A 16,420-nucleotide genomic window follows, 5' to 3' on the forward strand; every position below is an offset into this window, starting at 1 on the left:
CCAAGGCACTGGAGGCTAAAAAATATATGTTGGAGTCTCTAAAAAAATGTCTGTCAATGTTGACTCAATATTAAGCGGGAAATCTTCCACATTGAATAATAGCCTGAACAGGAAAAAGACCAAGAAGAAAGAAAGCATAGTGATACTAAAGGACCCAACAAAGAATCGTACAAAGGTATTTATATTGTCAGGTTAAAGGGACATTGTGAGAAAAAGAAAGCCAAAAGTAAATATTATACTACGTTTTGCAAGCGTTCATATGAAACTTTACTCTCTTATCAATATCACTGATGATGAATTAACTAGTTAATTATTTTATATCACAGAAAAGCAGAATAAACCTATATCAAATGAAGAATAAATTGGCTCCCCAATTGCTACACCTAATGGAGTAAGACCAAATTGTGCCATGGAGGTATGATATTAACACCATTTTTTAAACTCATTTTTTTATCCCTTATTTTATATAGAAAATTTAATTTTTTATCGATGAGTAATTTAAAATTACAAGTATTTTTAATATCTTCAATTGCATCACATCTAGTGAAAACTTATACCAGTTTAATGATGAATTTCATTGATTGAATGGGAGAATATGTTTTGTTGTTGGGAACAAATAATTTTGATTATGGGTTGTTGTTTAGAGGAAATAATTATCATATTCTTCTGTCGTTGAAAATAAATAACTTTGATGCCTTAAAATTTATAAATTTATTCGTGCATTGTTGTTAGAAAAAATTAATCTTGTGATATCATCAAAATACCACTAGAATACCGTCGGAATACTACAAATATAATACTAGAATAATATCATAATACCACCAAAATACCACCAGAAAACCGACAACAATACTAGTATTCTGGTGGTATTGTAGTAGTATTCTAGTGATATACTAGTGGTATTCTGATAACACCACAAGATTAATTTTTATGATGGTATTCTGGTAATTTTATGGTTAATTTATCAAACTATTGATATATAAGTAAATGAACTTAATTATATATCGAAAGATGAATTTATAAATATTAAAAGTTATGCACAAATCACACAATTATATATGAAAAAAACAAATCCCATAGCCTATATGCCAGTGTTTTGACCCATCCATTCACATCTAATTCTTAATATTATTCCAAGTACTCTTACAATTATTAAGCTAACTCTTCATGGCTCCCTACTCAAAAAACATCAAACATGATAATATATACATAAATTTCATAGAGTCTTGATGATTATCCACAATTTTCTAACAACCATACATAATGTTCGTAAACAAATTCTGCTCTAAATCGTGACATGTTTAGTTGTCATGCCTTTTAATCATCCCAATTTATTGGCATTATGCCCACCAATTTTTCTACGTAATTACAAATGAACATCCCACAGTCAATGTTATTTGTTTGTGTTGGTTGTCCTCTAAGAACAGTAACTTGGCACTTTCTTCAACAATGAGTTTGACATTCAAAACAATTAAAGACGTGTCAAGTAGTTTAAATTTAAATACTAAACAAATGAAGAACGAATCATGTATTATTGTATTTCCCCACAACTTCATGAAATATATCCTTGTGAGATTTTTTTCGGAAGTGAATCGTATAACAATCATTCTCTCAACGTTAACTCCCTAAACAATAGAGTTTAGTGTTGACTATGTACTATCAGAATCAATAAAATATTTGCTTTTCCAACTTTTAGTTTGGTTATGTGTATCAAAAAAATCTTACTCTCAATGTTGTGACAAAAGTAGGTATGCCAAATTATGTTTGTTTATGTTATTTACATAAAAATAAAAGTATAAATTTTATATGATTAATTAAAACTATAATGCAATGTGCATACTTACCCAATACATGGGTAATATATACAGGTACAGTTTGTAAAACTCAGAATTGTATTCCTTTTCTTCTCCAGCAAAAGTACAAATGCATCAATGTGTTCATTGGCCAATCATTGATTTTCCAGTGATTCATCAATCGGAGATCGTATTATTGCAAAATGTTTTTTGTAAATCATTGTATCACTCATGCAGTAACGACATACAAAAGAATTGATAGATAAATATATTTTTAGTTGGAACTAATTTGAATTTGGAAAAAAATGCTAACTTGTCACTGAACATTTGGGGGTGTTGATCAATGACCTTTTCCATACGTAAGGATATATCATCCCTTGCAGGAAAGTTCATAGCAGGTTGTGCATGTTCATACTTCATATTCAAACAACAAAAGTACTTTAGAATATAGTATGATGTTATGTATACTTAAAAATTAAAATAACTTATCTGGATAATCATCAGCAAAAATTCTTTCAATGAACTTCTCCTACTCCTCCTACAAAAGAATCGGGACCTTGTTCCCCTCCCCGATCACCATATATTCAACTCCCTTTTCTTCCTTTCTGGTTTCTTCCTTGACTGACATGGATTGAAGTGTCTTTCATGCCTTCCCGATACCCTCTTCCACTATTCTAGTTTCAAGTACTTCGAATAGCTTCTCGTCTGGTTTGGTTATAATGCCCTCAACTTTTCTTTTCTTGAATTGAAATTCTATGTAAGGGGATTCTAATTTCCTCTTATTTCAGTTTTATCTTGATTTTAATCTCTGGAAAATAATGCTCATTTAATATTTATAGATTGGTTTTTCCTTGTATTTTCTCTCAACAATTAATGCCCTTATTTCCAATTAGTTTATTTTACTTTGCAACTTGGTTTATTTTGTGATTATGGCTTCTCAGTAATTGAAGTCCTTCAATGTCAGTTTCTGATTCATGATTAGTTGGAGTTGGAGTTTGAGTTGGAGTTTGAGGAGTAGATGGTTCAACAGATTGTACAGGGGGTGAGTCTAGTCGAGATGTTAAACTCAGTTATGAAAGGGCTAGAAAATGGACTCGATGAAACGTGGGTTAGTGGAAAAAGAAGTACTTGTTTGTCGGTAGTTAAATCTACAAGAGAATCAAAGATCTATAATAACAAAAAAAAACTAAATTATCATGTTGTGTATGTAAATGTAACACCACCCAATTGTTTGGAAAAAAATGTTGACATCATTGTTACCCGTTCGGATGTAAGTCTAGAGAAAAAAATATCAATCATTCTTGTGCTCCAAGACCTCATTTTAGACCATTTGAGCATGTAATGCCTTGCGTTAGGTGAGGTTTGGTTAAGAATGGATACGTGCTCATAAAACAAAACTATAAAAAATAAATTCATTTTTTCACATGCCATAAAAAATAAGATTAATATATCAAACATATTAGTCATTAACAAGAAAACAAAACCATTTATGCATCCTGGAGCTTGATTTGCTCAACCAGAAAATGACATATGGCTCCTGACCAATTGAAGGAAAAGAAAGTGTTTGCATTTTGGCCAAAACTGTACAACCCACTAGGGACATTGTAATTACTTGATGGAAAAAATAAATTCTCCAACAAAAATTTATGAGCAACTCTACAAAAGGTGTTGAATAATGTCTTGAAGCAACTTCCAACAACTCATTCTTTTATTTGTATTAAATTTATAGTGGATATGGGATATTTATCCTAGTTCACAGGTTCTCCACCATTTAGCATGTCGATAAGAAGGGATACCTTGTCCAAATTGAAGCTTAAACATTTGCTACCTATTGTGAAAACCTTTTGTTTGATATCCCAAAATTTTAATATTTATAATGTTAGTGGATTTTACTGTTGATAAGGAGGCATGTCGAAGAACATAAGATGTAAATCTTTCATAGTAGTTTTAGTTTCTTCATTAATGCGCTGAAAAACTGAATCACAGACAGCTCTAACAGCATAAGACTTGCATCTGCAGGTCAACATTCTTGAGTTCATGACACTGAAAAAAAAATTACATAATATTTACATGGATGTTCTTCAAAGGCAGTGTGACATAACAAAAGATTTCTTCAAAAAAAAAATTAAACAATATCATCATTATATCATCAAAATATCACAATAATACTACTAAAATACCAACATAATATCACCATAATATCATCATAATACCACCAAATTACAATCAAATATCACTAGAATACTCAGAATACAACTAAAATACCACCAAAATACTAACAGAATGGCATTGCACAAAATTGGTGGCACTATGGTGGTATTCTAGTGGTATTTTGTTGGTATTGTCGTAGTATTTTGGTGATATTTAGATTGTAATGTGATGCAAATTTGTTGGCAGTATGGTAATATTGTGGTAAGTTTTTTGTAATATTGTGGTGGTGCAGCACTGGTATTTTGGTGCTACTTTGGTGGTATTGAATCTTAGGTGATATTGAGGTTTCATTTTGGTGGTAATTTGTTTGTATTATGGTGATATTCTGGTTGTCTTATGGTAGGACTCTTGTGATATTTTGGTGGAATTGAGGTTATAATGTGTTAATATTATAGTGATATTATATTGTTAATATGATGATGCTCGCGATGGTATAGTGAGGTATAATTGCAAATAATATTTACAAATATGGATATTTTTTGTTTTTCCAAACGCAATTGAACAAGTAAACCTCCCAAAGATAAAATGCATTGTTCTACAATAATAAGTCAAAAATAAATATGACTGTAAAAGGAAACTTGCAAATAGTACATTTAACAAATGAGACAAATGAAGTTTTGCTTTGAACAAATGCGTCCGGAGAAAAATGAGACAAATGAAAATCTCCGAATGCAATATTTTCTCGATTATATGCAGTTCACACAAGCAAAATATTATGCACTTGAAAATAAATATTTTCTCTATTTATCTCATCAGTTTCCTCTCTTTTTCTTTGTCGTTTTTTTCCTTTCTTGGATTCATTATTGCTAGTGTAAACCCTAAACCCTAAATATTGAACAACTACTTTAGTTTAGAAGATTTTACAACTCAAAACAACTTTGAAACACATAGAACAGATGACATTGTTTGTAAAAATTTAGGCGGAATCCTGAGCTAATATCAGGTCGTGCTTCCCAATGCCAATGTTGAGGACGCTAAACCGTCAACCACGCTTCCCAATGCCAATGTCGAAGACGCTAAAACCTCGAATGTGCTTCACAATTCCAATGATGAAAACCTAAAACGCTGGGCCTCTCTTTAAACAAGAGATTGTGGCTATCAAAATCACAAAAGAAAACCTAGCCCATCAAAAATGAAAATGATGCCGGTGTGCGCATTTTGTTTTCAATGCAAGAAAAATTTTATTTTTCGCGAGATCAAATCCCACCACTTTTACACATGACATTGTATTATTGGAATCCAAATGCAAAATTACGCCCAAACTTTAAACTCAAAACTGTGTCCAGAATCTGATGATCACCCTCCGTGATCATTGGGGAGAAAGGAGACAGATGGGAGCTTCTGAGATCTCTGTACGACACAATCACATCATTGATGCAAGCGCGAGGCGGAAGGAGGAAAAAATTAGGAGTTGTGCAGGTTTTTGTACGTCGCGATCCAATATCGCAAGCGCGGTGTAAGAAGAAATATGAGAGGTTCGGAGATCATTGTACACCGTGTATCTTCCTCGATGATTTAGAGCACCTTTCTCAATTGTTTCGAATAGGAGTAGGGTGGAAAGAGAAGGATTGTAGTTACAAACGGCCTTGTTCGCAGCAATCGCTTTTTTGCTTCGTAACTCTGGCAGCATTGCCAAAATCTAGGAATAGGAGCCGAGCAACAGGACAAAAAATATGAGAGTTTCGGACGTCTTTGTTTGCTGCAATCCCACAGACAGCTCTCCTCTAACAGATGTGTTAAGAAAGGTGCGAGAAATTTCAGATGTGAGATGCATAAATATGAGTGTTTTGGGGTGATATGTATGTAAAAATCTCATAAAAAAATATTTCGAGTGATGAATAATATTGAATAGACCTTACGATGCATAGAGGCATGTATTTGAGCAGAGGCATAATGACAAATTTGTTTCCTACAACTACAAAACAAGTGCTTTACACTATTAAAATATCCAAGCCATCGCTTCGATAGTTATAAAACCATCTCAGCAGGATTCAGTTTAGATTTATTTTAGAAATGATACAATTTTTTACCAGTCATTGTCCAACCCATTCAGCAATATATATACATTATTAACAACAACTGGAAAACTACTTTCCGAGATTTGAAATTAAAAAACAAAACAAAAACAAAAAAACAAAAGACTGGACTACCAGTACACCCCAAGATTGAATCTGACGATGTATTGCATTTGAGTGAAAGAGGTGCTTATCATGGAGGATTTGGGACCTGGTTAGCCTTGGCAAACCTACCCTTTATTCTCACCCTGCTGTCAGCACGAGCCTTTCTAGATTCGTATCGTACGAGTTTATCATATCTGCTTGGTTAACAGTACTATTTTGTTTTTAAAAATAGAAAAAAGAAAAAGAAAAACAGCAGTAAACATTTTCAGAAACTGTAGCTTAGAATTACCTTCTTGTTTTCCTCTTCTCCTTGTATCTCAGAATAACAGAGCTGCGGTCAAATAATTCATCTTTAGGAAGGCATGGATGCGATGCAGCTTCTATGGTTCTATCAGCAAATGTTTCAGCCGAGGAGGAGCTTCCAATCTGCTTTTCCTGTGATACTTCCACTGGGTTGCGGACAGCCATCTGATCATCGGTGAGGTTGCATTGTACTTTACTGATCTGCAACAAAGGAAACTCCACATATATAAAGACATTTACTTTCCTTTATCTAAGGATATGTTTGCTTTGAAAGAATGTAAATTCATTTTATAATTTCACCGTAGGATTTCGATATAATTCAATCATAGGTGATTGAGTTTGCCTTAAGAAAGGTCATTGAAGATTCCTTGCCCAACACTAATGAAGAATAGGAAGAAACTCTGATGGATTTTTTTGGTAATCATTTATCTCCCCATAATTAGAAATAAACACATGATTTCAAGGGAGTAAACTCGAAATTGACTCTAGATAATTTTCAATTCTGAAGTGGGAGTGAAGTTAAGCTAATTTTGAGCAAATCAAGCTTCATGTTTTTTGAAGTAGGCTTAGCTTCCACCTTTGCATGAAGAGGAAGAGCTATGTTCTAAAGTAATGAGTGCAACGCCTAATCCCCTCCAATTTTTCAACGTAAGAGGGGCAGCCACAATCGAAAAAGAGGCCAAAATTGAATTATCCAAAAGAGGAAATGATAGAATGCTTAATAAAATTAAGTCATTCACACAAAGATTTTATCAATCAAAGCCTGCTCGTCGCTCCCCACTTAAATCTCTCATCTCCAACTTCACAGAAGCGGGATTCAGCTTCCCTCTTCAGTGTTCGCGCTTCACAGAAACTAACTTCAGCTTCCCTCTTCGATCTTGTGTCTCCGCCATTGTTGAAGCTAAGGACTTCTTCTCCCCACCTTGATCCTGAGTATCCTCCTTGCATTGAAATCAGTAAGAAAATCTAGCATCTTCGCCCAATCTAAAGCACTTAAAGTTAGAAGTAGAGTATTGTAAGACAGCTAAAAAGTTAAGAAAATAGTTCTTTTGTATCAATATATATATACTTAAGACCTTTTGATTGAAATACAAAGCTCTCGACCACTAGGCCAAAATGCTTCCCATAAATATTATGAATGAAAGATGAAAAATGATATTAAGAGCTCCTGACCCTTTCTCTTTGGATCAAAAGTACAAATCAAAATAATGTTGCTATGATGTTTTAATTGAAATGATTTTCACTTTCATTCGTCTTTGAAATCTGAATTGGAAATAGGTAAGAAGCATTTCACATATTTTATCCAAAGAGATTTTAGTTTAATTAAAAAAAATGGTGTCATCTTAAGCATATGTTGATTAAAGTACATATTACATCATTTCAAAAAATGAGAAACAAACAAAGGAATAGTTGACTGCCTATCTTTATATCTTTTTTTCATCCACTCTCATTATTGCGTAAGCATAACATAAAACTACAAGCTCTGTAGGTAAAACGTAAGCATACATTTTACTTTTAATAAATATTTTCTCTTAAGGACATAACACAATGAAGTTGATACAATATGCATGCCCTTCACTTGAGAAGTTTAATAGTAAAAAGATAAAAAAATTATTATTATTAATAATAAAAAGTTTTAATCAGATGTAGCAATTATCATTTCTCAACAATATAACAACATTAGCACACATTAATCAGCGTTAGTTGCCACATCTTTTACCAATGTTTCCTATAAAATGTCAAAAATACTAAAAAAATAAACGCCCATAGCTTCTTCAAAATAAGTAAAATATACATATGAGTAATTAATGATAAATAATTAGTTGAAGATAGCGCATCTGATGTTAAGATCATCACTAGCACTAATATCTCTGCACTCTTCAATGGCATCGATACCGTCTAGGAAAAAAAAAATTCCAAACCTGGCCATCATGAGAGAGATTCAAAACTTCAGGCATCCTACTGTAACTATATTTAGATGTGTCAATATCGAACCCGACAAGAAAATTAAGATTTGAACCCCAGACAATAAATTCAAGTTCAATTCAAAATGTCTAAAGGTTTGGATAGAGATCTGGATTTAGCTTGAGAAATTTGAAAAAAAAAATCGAGAAAGTTTAGGTTGCATCATTACAGGTTTGGATTAATTAAAACTAATAAACTAACTATTTAGTGTTTTAATAAAAAGAATATCAAATTATAATTTTTTTTTAATATTCGTTGCGAGTTGACATCTCAAAATTGAGCAATCATGTTAATTTTGGGTATGGTTAACACAATTGATCTCTAAATTACAAAGTAAATGCACGTTTAATAGTTAACTTTTGTCAAGACATTTTACTCTTTCATAGATTAAAATCTTCCACTCTAAATAAATTTCACTTTATTGATAGATGGAATGTTTGAGTCATTTCATCAAAACCAATCTCTCTAGAATAGTGGAAACCTTTTTAAATGAGGCATCCTTCTTCACATGTTGATCATCTAAACCTATTTTTTCAAATTTTTTAAATTGTGCATCTTGTTTAAAAAGGCGTGGCGTCCATCAAATTGAGGCGTACAAAAAAATTCTCAAGCCTTACGCTTCACGAAGACTTGCACCTTTTTCGTTTGAGGCATACGCCTCGAGCCTTTATGCCTCGAAAAGTTTGAGGTAACGCCTCAATCAAGTTATGGAGAGTATATATATTATATTATATTATATTATACATATGCATTTGATACAATTTCTCATAGAAGTCAAAAGATAATTTAAGTATGATTATTTGACTATGCTATTAATTTATACCTTTATTTCGAATTTCAAATTAATGATAAGAAGAAAATTGTAGTGAATGAAAAATATTTTAAAGTTGCAAATGAGACATAATTAAATAATATAAATATAATAATTCTTTTGAAGATGATGAAACTAAAAATGAGTTGGCTATGGATCATGAACCACATTAATTATGTAAATTTTAAATGAATGTTTAAATAAAATCACATTTCAAATTTTTATTTATATTAATATTAAGATTAGAGTTTGTAGTTTATGTCTTTATGATACAAACTAAATGAACATATTAATGGTTTATATCATGTTAATGAATTATTTTAATTTTACAAGTTTTTTTTTCCTTTTTGAGGTTTAGACCTCGAGGTGCCTCGAGGCTTACGCCTCACCTCACTAGGAAAAATGCATCGGTTCCCAATTTCGCCTTTTTAAAATTTGCTCGTACAAATGTTATAAATGAACATGATCAGATTCATCCTCTAGATTGTTTAAGCAAAGCAGTTTTTCATCCTAAAATATGTTCATCGTCTAGATTGTTTAAGAAAGCAATTTTTCATCCTAAATGTCCCCTTAGAATATGCTTGAAACTGACATTGCATTTTATATTTCCTCCTATAGCGATAACACATACTTTATCAAACTTGGTCACAAAAATTCACAAAAGCTAATTGAAATAACCAAAGAAAAATAGCTCAACAATAAAAAGGAATTAAAAATAATCACTACATATTAGTTCACTAATCATAAATAATCTCTATTATGACAAGAAAAAAACACAAAAATATTATTAGCTTACCAGACATCGGCTCTTGTAATTTGAAAAAGAAGAATAAAAAATTAAGAAAATAGCAAAAAAGTGAAATTAAAAATTTCTTTGTTCGTCTAAATTATTTAAAACTAATATGTGTCATCTAAACTATCACAAGAATGTGTATACACAACTACAGTGGGTGAAAATTAAAAAAAAATGAACATAAAATATAAAAACAAGAAAATATTGAACATCCACAAAACAAAATAGCATTGGCCAGTGTTTCTACGTATTAAATGAGCAAAAGAAGAAAACAAAAGGTGTCCATTCGCTAAAGAATGCAATGGGTCAGTTACATTGGTCAAAGTTGGATGACGAAGGACCAAATAAAAAAAAAAAAAAAAAGCAGCCATGAAGGCAATGGAACCAAGGAGGAAGCCGACAATGTTGAACTAACAATTGAAGAGAAAAGAGAAGATGGCTATCACTGCAAACCTAAAGCTCCATCAAAAGGGAGACATTTGCTGCATTGTAAAAAAAATATGCGAGGACACATGGAGAAGACACTGAGAAAGCCACAAAGTGCAATGTCAAATAGACAATCAGACAAAAATAAATAAATAAAATAGAAGGGTTGTGCTGACAAACTCTTGAAATTTTGTCAAAAAGAAGACACTAGCTATGCTGTAAGTTGCCTGAGGGCAAAAAATATGAAAAAAGACGTCCAACACAGTAACAGTGAGAAAACTGAGGGTGGACAAAAATGCTTGTCTTGACCACACGCATAAATAATTGGTGTGTCATGGATGGGATGGTTGTCTCAAGCATGTGTCCTTTGCATGCATGCCATGTCAAATCAATATCTGTACCTAATTTAATCTTCAGATATTTCTTACACAATTTTGATTGTTGGACATTTTGGGGAATGTCAAAAGACATATTTGTATCCGACATAGATGCAAAAGGCATTTTGAAGCATCCATGCTTCATAGACCCCATAACACTTCAATCTCGTAAATTCAAACTAAGTTGCAGTAGGTTCAACATATTAAGTAGATAACTTATTTACAATAACTTGATATAGAGATCAAATACAAGAAGAGGCTTACCAACAAAATGAATGGCATGCTCTCTTCGCCACCTCTATTGCTTGCTTGTAAGTTGAACCTTCTGTGTCAATGAATTACTTAGTAGTAGTATCAAAATAGACCCTTCATTAGAAGGATATTGAAGGACTTGAACAAGAAAACTTCTTCAAAGTTTACTCGGAGATATTCTTCTTTGCAGAAGAGGGCAATTTTGCACACCAAATTCAATAGATCAAGTCTAATGGATATAGGAGGCACACACATCCAATGCTGCTTGACATTTTGGAACAAAAAATACATTGCAGAATTTACAATGATATGTTTATTGGCCAAACATGCAAAAATGAGGGAAGATGTATAATTTGTGGTCCCTCCAACCCTACAAATAGGAAGCTAGAATCGTATACAAACTAATCGTAACAAGTTGTCCATGGTAATCAAACTTCATGGATTTCTTGGCAACAACAAGAAGAGGCCACAATAATTTCTATATGGTCATGTAAGAATTTTCAAAAATAGCTACTCTAACCTCTCACCAAAAAAATAATTGAAGAGACGACTAGGCTCTTCTTCCACTCAACATGAGCACACCATGTATTAACCAACTTTCTTTGATCAAGGCTTCAGATTTAATTCTAAGAGGTCTTATAGGCCATAATGGATACTAGTTTCAAAGGGAGTGCAATCTTCCATCCCCAGATCAATGAATAGAAGGTAATGAATGGAAGCATGGTACATCTAATAAGGAGGTACAATAAGCATCCCCAAATTTAAGAAGACAGCCGGAAATACCTTCAAATTGCCCTTAGCAGAGTAAGGATTCCATTTGAGAATTAGTTTTCATAATTCTCTTTTATCTTCATTTTATCACACCCCCGCTACTGATGGTTGGTGTTGATTAAAAAAAAATGCTCAGGAGTAAGAAATGATCATCTCAAAGGAGAAATAAGTTGAAACCAAACATGTATAGGCCTTCAAAAATTTTTAGGAAGATTAAAGACAATGCTTGCCAATTAGAGCTATTGCCATAAATGGAGATGAATTATATGAAAGACTTGGAGAATCAAAAGCCATTAGAACCTTTCATGCTCTATGACAAGAAAAAAAAAATACTATCATCCATGGATATCTACAATTGGAATATGAAATACCTTCGTAAGATGTGTACTTATGATAATATTGACCTTATTCGTGATGACATTGTTCATCCTACCATTATCTCTTCTAAAAGCAACAAGACAATATTTCTTCAAAGTCTGACCTCCAAGTCGATTTCAACAGTTTTAATGTTTTTATATTTTAAACCTCATCATTTTTATGGGGAGAGTATTAACAAACACACACATATATTCCATTTATATTGAAAAATGTAATGTTAAGTTAGTTGATTTCTCCTGGTCGCATTTTTTTTTACTTTCCTTACACCCTCCTTTATATGCTTGTATATTGACTCAAAACAATAAGATTTAGTTCACCTGTATCCTTATTCTTCTTCCTAGAGTACAGTTAAATTAAACTTTTTCGATTAAATTTTAAAGTTAATAATTGTAAATTATTGTTTTAATTGTAATAATGAAATTAAATTCACAGCTAAATACATCTGATTTGCCAGTAGTTTAGTCGTGAATTTAAACTTAATAGTTGTTCGTTTTGGCAAATGAATTTAATTTCATTTGCCAGTAGTTTCTTTTGCATGAGACGCATGGTTGCATCTCTGCCTATCTAATTGTATGCCAACAACAACGTTTCCCGAGTTTTCCCACCTTTATTCTTCTCTCTCCCTCATTTTTGTCTGATTTCCCAAAACGAACATAGTTTGTTAGAGCTATGACTTCTATGTTAAGGGGTTTATCCATCAACTGTTACCCCAAGTTTAAGCCACACATGTTAAACATGTCATTTTCCATGGTTGTACGTATGGCATGGAAACATACAAGAAATTCATACATGCTGACATGCTGAGATTAAGGCTTAAGAAATTAATGATTCCTGAGAGTTTTATTGATGTCAATTTGGTAATGGCGCATCCTCTTATTTCCCTTTTTTTACCAATTAAATTAACAAACCAAGTAGCAGGCTCAATGCCCTAGGGGACAGTAGTGGTCTAAATGAAAATTCTGTGGTCTTTGTTGATCCGATGCATGTGAGTGCAATCCTGCAAGCAAACACACACTGCAATGGTAAGATCAAATTCAAAATGTGTTCGACAAATCAAGATCCAAGGGAAATAAAGATAAAAAAAGAAAGAATCTAAGAGCTACAATTTAAAAGAATAGGAGAAAGAATGAGATAGAAATATTTAATTTCAATATATTCAATTATTACAAGCCATGAATTCTTTTTATAAGAATATGATTATAAAGGTAAACCAACTAATCTAAAATCAAATCTAATTCTATTCAAAACTAAATATGAACCTAAATAATTCATTCTAAACAACATTACCCAAAAAGATAATGCAGTAAACTTAAATTAAATCCTAAAATATTTAAAAACGTAATATTATCTTTTGTGCTGAAGCAAATTTGGGTGTGATGAGCTCAAGCATATTGTACATATTTAAAAAAAAAGGAAGAAGGCCTCAAAAGTATGTTATATAGATCTGCATTTGTAGTAAGAAAATAATTGACAGTCAAAATGAACTTGATAAATTTAACAATTTTAATATGAATTTGCTGCAAAATTAGGACAAAATCTTTGAACATAAATTATATCAAAGCGATAGAGGGATTAGCATAATGGCTCAGGTGATTTGATGGCATGTAAAAGAAGGGGCAGAAGCTGTACAAGAAAAATGGTTAGATACCATTAATGTCCAAGGATTAGGGGAAAATGGATAAATCAAGGATAGGAAGAGGTTATGCAAAATAAATTGCTCAAAATAGATTAAATAACTAATTCAATAATCAACAGAAATAAATCAATAATGCCATTTTATAAAGCCTACCCAAACTAGCAAGGACAAGGCGACTGATGACACCATGTCCCTTCTAAATCCATTTTAGTTCCTACTTATTTTCAAATATCATATACACAAATTTAGGTAAGGCTTTCAAGAAAAAAAAAAATTCAGAACAAGACAAGATTAACTTAACCAAATTTAGTAAACTAGTATTGGAAACTGAAAAAAATTAGCATCAGGTTAAGAGCATAATGATTCAAGACAGGAAAAAGGATTAAAGAAAGATTGTGGCAGCTTCTATCATGCCAAAACATGTAAGCAGAAAAAATAATAAGATCTGCCTTGCATATTTTAATTCATATCACACCCAAATACATAATTGTACATTTTTTATTCTTGCTTTGTCATATGAATTAATAAAAATGACTATAGTGGTGAGACGGTCATGGGCATCAAATTAACTGAGTTCAACATTTTTTTTTATTCCTCAAATGAAAGGTACATTTTCTGCATCAGAAGAAGTGAAAACAATTTAAGTAATAAAAATATTTATATAAGTCTGACTTAATCCGTTGGATGGAGATAAGGCAGCATTTAGCAACAAAAGAGCTCACATAAAATAATCAAATTTGATGCTTTGGCCGAAAAAAGAAGACCTTAAAAAAAAATCTAAAACTTGCCTTTTTTTAATTTCTTGCTCTTCAGAATTTCTAGTTTCTCTTAAATCGTACATTCTAATATGCATAAAGCTGTATAAAAGCATATCAATATATAAACATAAATACACGGACATGTATAAATTTGCGATTGAACGCCTGCATGTGCCATCACAACAATGCAAAGTAATTTGATAAGCGTGTACCGAAACTAAACATCTCAAAAATATTAAATCCTACTAACTTGGAGTAACATGCACTCAAAATACATATCAGCAGCATTTGCAATACAGAAAAGTAAGAAATTATGGAAGAAATAAAATCATTAAGACAGTAAAAAGCAGACCTCACAGCTAGGTACTTCCACAAATACTGGAAGATAACCATACTCATTATCTAGCTTTCCTAGTTGAGGATTCTCCTGCAGCAAAGATTTGGATTCCTTAACTGGCACATTCTCCTCGCTGCAATCAAAACCATCAGCCTCATTGACAATCAGTTTACGAAACTGGCGGTGTATCTCTTCCTCACGTTTCCCACAGGAAGTATTCTTATCCTGGCGAATAGGCAATCCAAGATGGTCAGAATAGTTGCATGGTTGAATTAAATCCTATTTCTAGAAACAACAGCCTCTTGGTGTCACATTTGAGGCAGAATTAAAGGAAGATATAGAAATCCTGCAAAATAGAATATTTTATACTTCAAATCTTGCTATTTTGATAAAATCAGTTTCATCACCATTATTGAATAAATCCAGAATTTATTGAATCCCAGCATTCCCAGAATTTAATGCTTTTAAGGATTTATCGGTCTCACAAATCTTAGATACTGACGTAAATAGTCAAACAGTTCATTGAGATTCAGCAAAATTGACATTTGTCATGGCAAAATATTCAGGTTTTAATCATCTCAGGCTTTACTATAACTGGATTACCTTTTGGGGCGGAGGGATTCCCATAGCCTGAAACCCATGGAAAGAAGTAGTTGTAGGCTGTAAAAGCAGATCATCCCAGCTAAACACAAGCGGCACCTCCCAAGCCCAGTCCTCTTCGACCTTGTTGGGGAGTGTAGCCTTGTCGTCTCCAATTCCAAGGGCGGCAGCAAGGACAGCGCCAGCGGGGCAGCCAGTGAATGGATCGACGGCGCGGCGGTCGTGTCGGTGGTCGTCAACCTGGTGGGCGTTGAAATCGCAGCTGGAGCAGAGGACGAGACGGTGGGGAGAAGTAGGGCAGAAAATGGTTGCCGGGGCAGAGGCGCAGCTGTCGCAAAGAAGAGAACGGTTGTGTCGGGAGGAGACTGTGTTGGCGGCGTGGACCTCGCGGTCGCAGGCGAGGCAAAGGCGCGCAGAGTCGGCGCGACAGAAGACCACCGCACACTCTGAGTCGCAAGAGTCGCAGAGGACAGAATCGGCGTCGGCGGAGACCATTATTTCGCAGGGGAAACAAACGGAGACCGTAGTTTGGGCCTTTGGGGGCGCTATAAAAGTAGGAGCTTTGATTTGCTGCGAGGTTGGGACTGGAAGGGCCTATGCCCATGCGAAAGGGGAGATTTTTGGAGGGATTGGGATTAGGGAGGGAGAAAGCGGACATTTTGCGTCTCGCGGCCCTGGAAGCCTCCCTTGAAAACTAAGTGCTTTCCGAATTCTGATGTAAATTATCTCCTCATAAAATATTTATAAGATAAGAATTAATAAAAAATAATATCACAGATTTTTTTTAATTTATTTTAATAAAAATTTTAACTCTTTTCATTGCACCATAATATTTCAATATCGTTCAAGAAATTATTTGATATCGCAGATGAATTTTGGCTCTTCTAAT

At 33.1% G+C, this 16,420-nt stretch overlaps 1 protein-coding gene across 2 annotated transcripts; it reads right to left on the minus strand.

The window, feature by feature from the left end:
• Positions 1–5,949: 5,949 nt before the first annotated feature.
• Positions 5,950–16,206, minus strand: LOC110024797 (zinc finger protein CONSTANS-LIKE 15-like). 2 transcript variants are annotated; one of them, XM_020724966.1, is made up of 4 exons: positions 15,535–16,206; positions 14,947–15,156; positions 6,414–6,628; positions 5,950–6,335 (listed from the first exon to the last, which is right to left on the minus strand). In XM_020724966.1, exons 1-4 carry the CDS (start codon positions 16,024–16,026, stop codon positions 6,263–6,265), a joined length of 990 nt encoding a protein of 329 aa, XP_020580625.1. In that variant the 5' UTR covers positions 16,027–16,206; the 3' UTR covers positions 5,950–6,262. The 2 variants fall into 2 exon arrangements, with proteins under 2 accessions (XP_020580625.1, XP_020580618.1); XM_020724959.1 differs by having other exon boundaries at positions 5,950–6,318; positions 15,535–16,205.
• Between the last annotated feature and the right edge of the window lie 214 nt (positions 16,207–16,420).

This window comes from Phalaenopsis equestris, unplaced genomic scaffold (assembly GCF_001263595.1).
Source record: "Phalaenopsis equestris unplaced genomic scaffold, ASM126359v1 Scaffold000002, whole genome shotgun sequence".
Taxonomy (NCBI): Eukaryota; Viridiplantae; Streptophyta; class Magnoliopsida; order Asparagales; family Orchidaceae; genus Phalaenopsis; species Phalaenopsis equestris.

What these genes read in the sequence shown, in the direction of transcription:
- LOC110024797 (XM_020724959.1), bottom strand. Translation starts at nt 16,026, where the DNA reads ATGGTCTCCGCCGACGCCGATTCTGTCCTCTGCGACTCTTGCGACTCA. An exon ending in GAATCCCTCCGCCCCAAAAG is followed by an intron (nt 15,157 to 15,534) that starts GTAATCCAGTTA and finishes CCTATTCGCCAG; the next exon opens with GATAAGAATACTTCCTGTGG. An exon ending in TGGAAGTACCTAGCTGTGAG is followed by an intron (nt 6,629 to 14,946) that starts GTCTGCTTTTTA and finishes CCTTTGTTGCAG; the next exon opens with ATCAGTAAAGTACAATGCAA.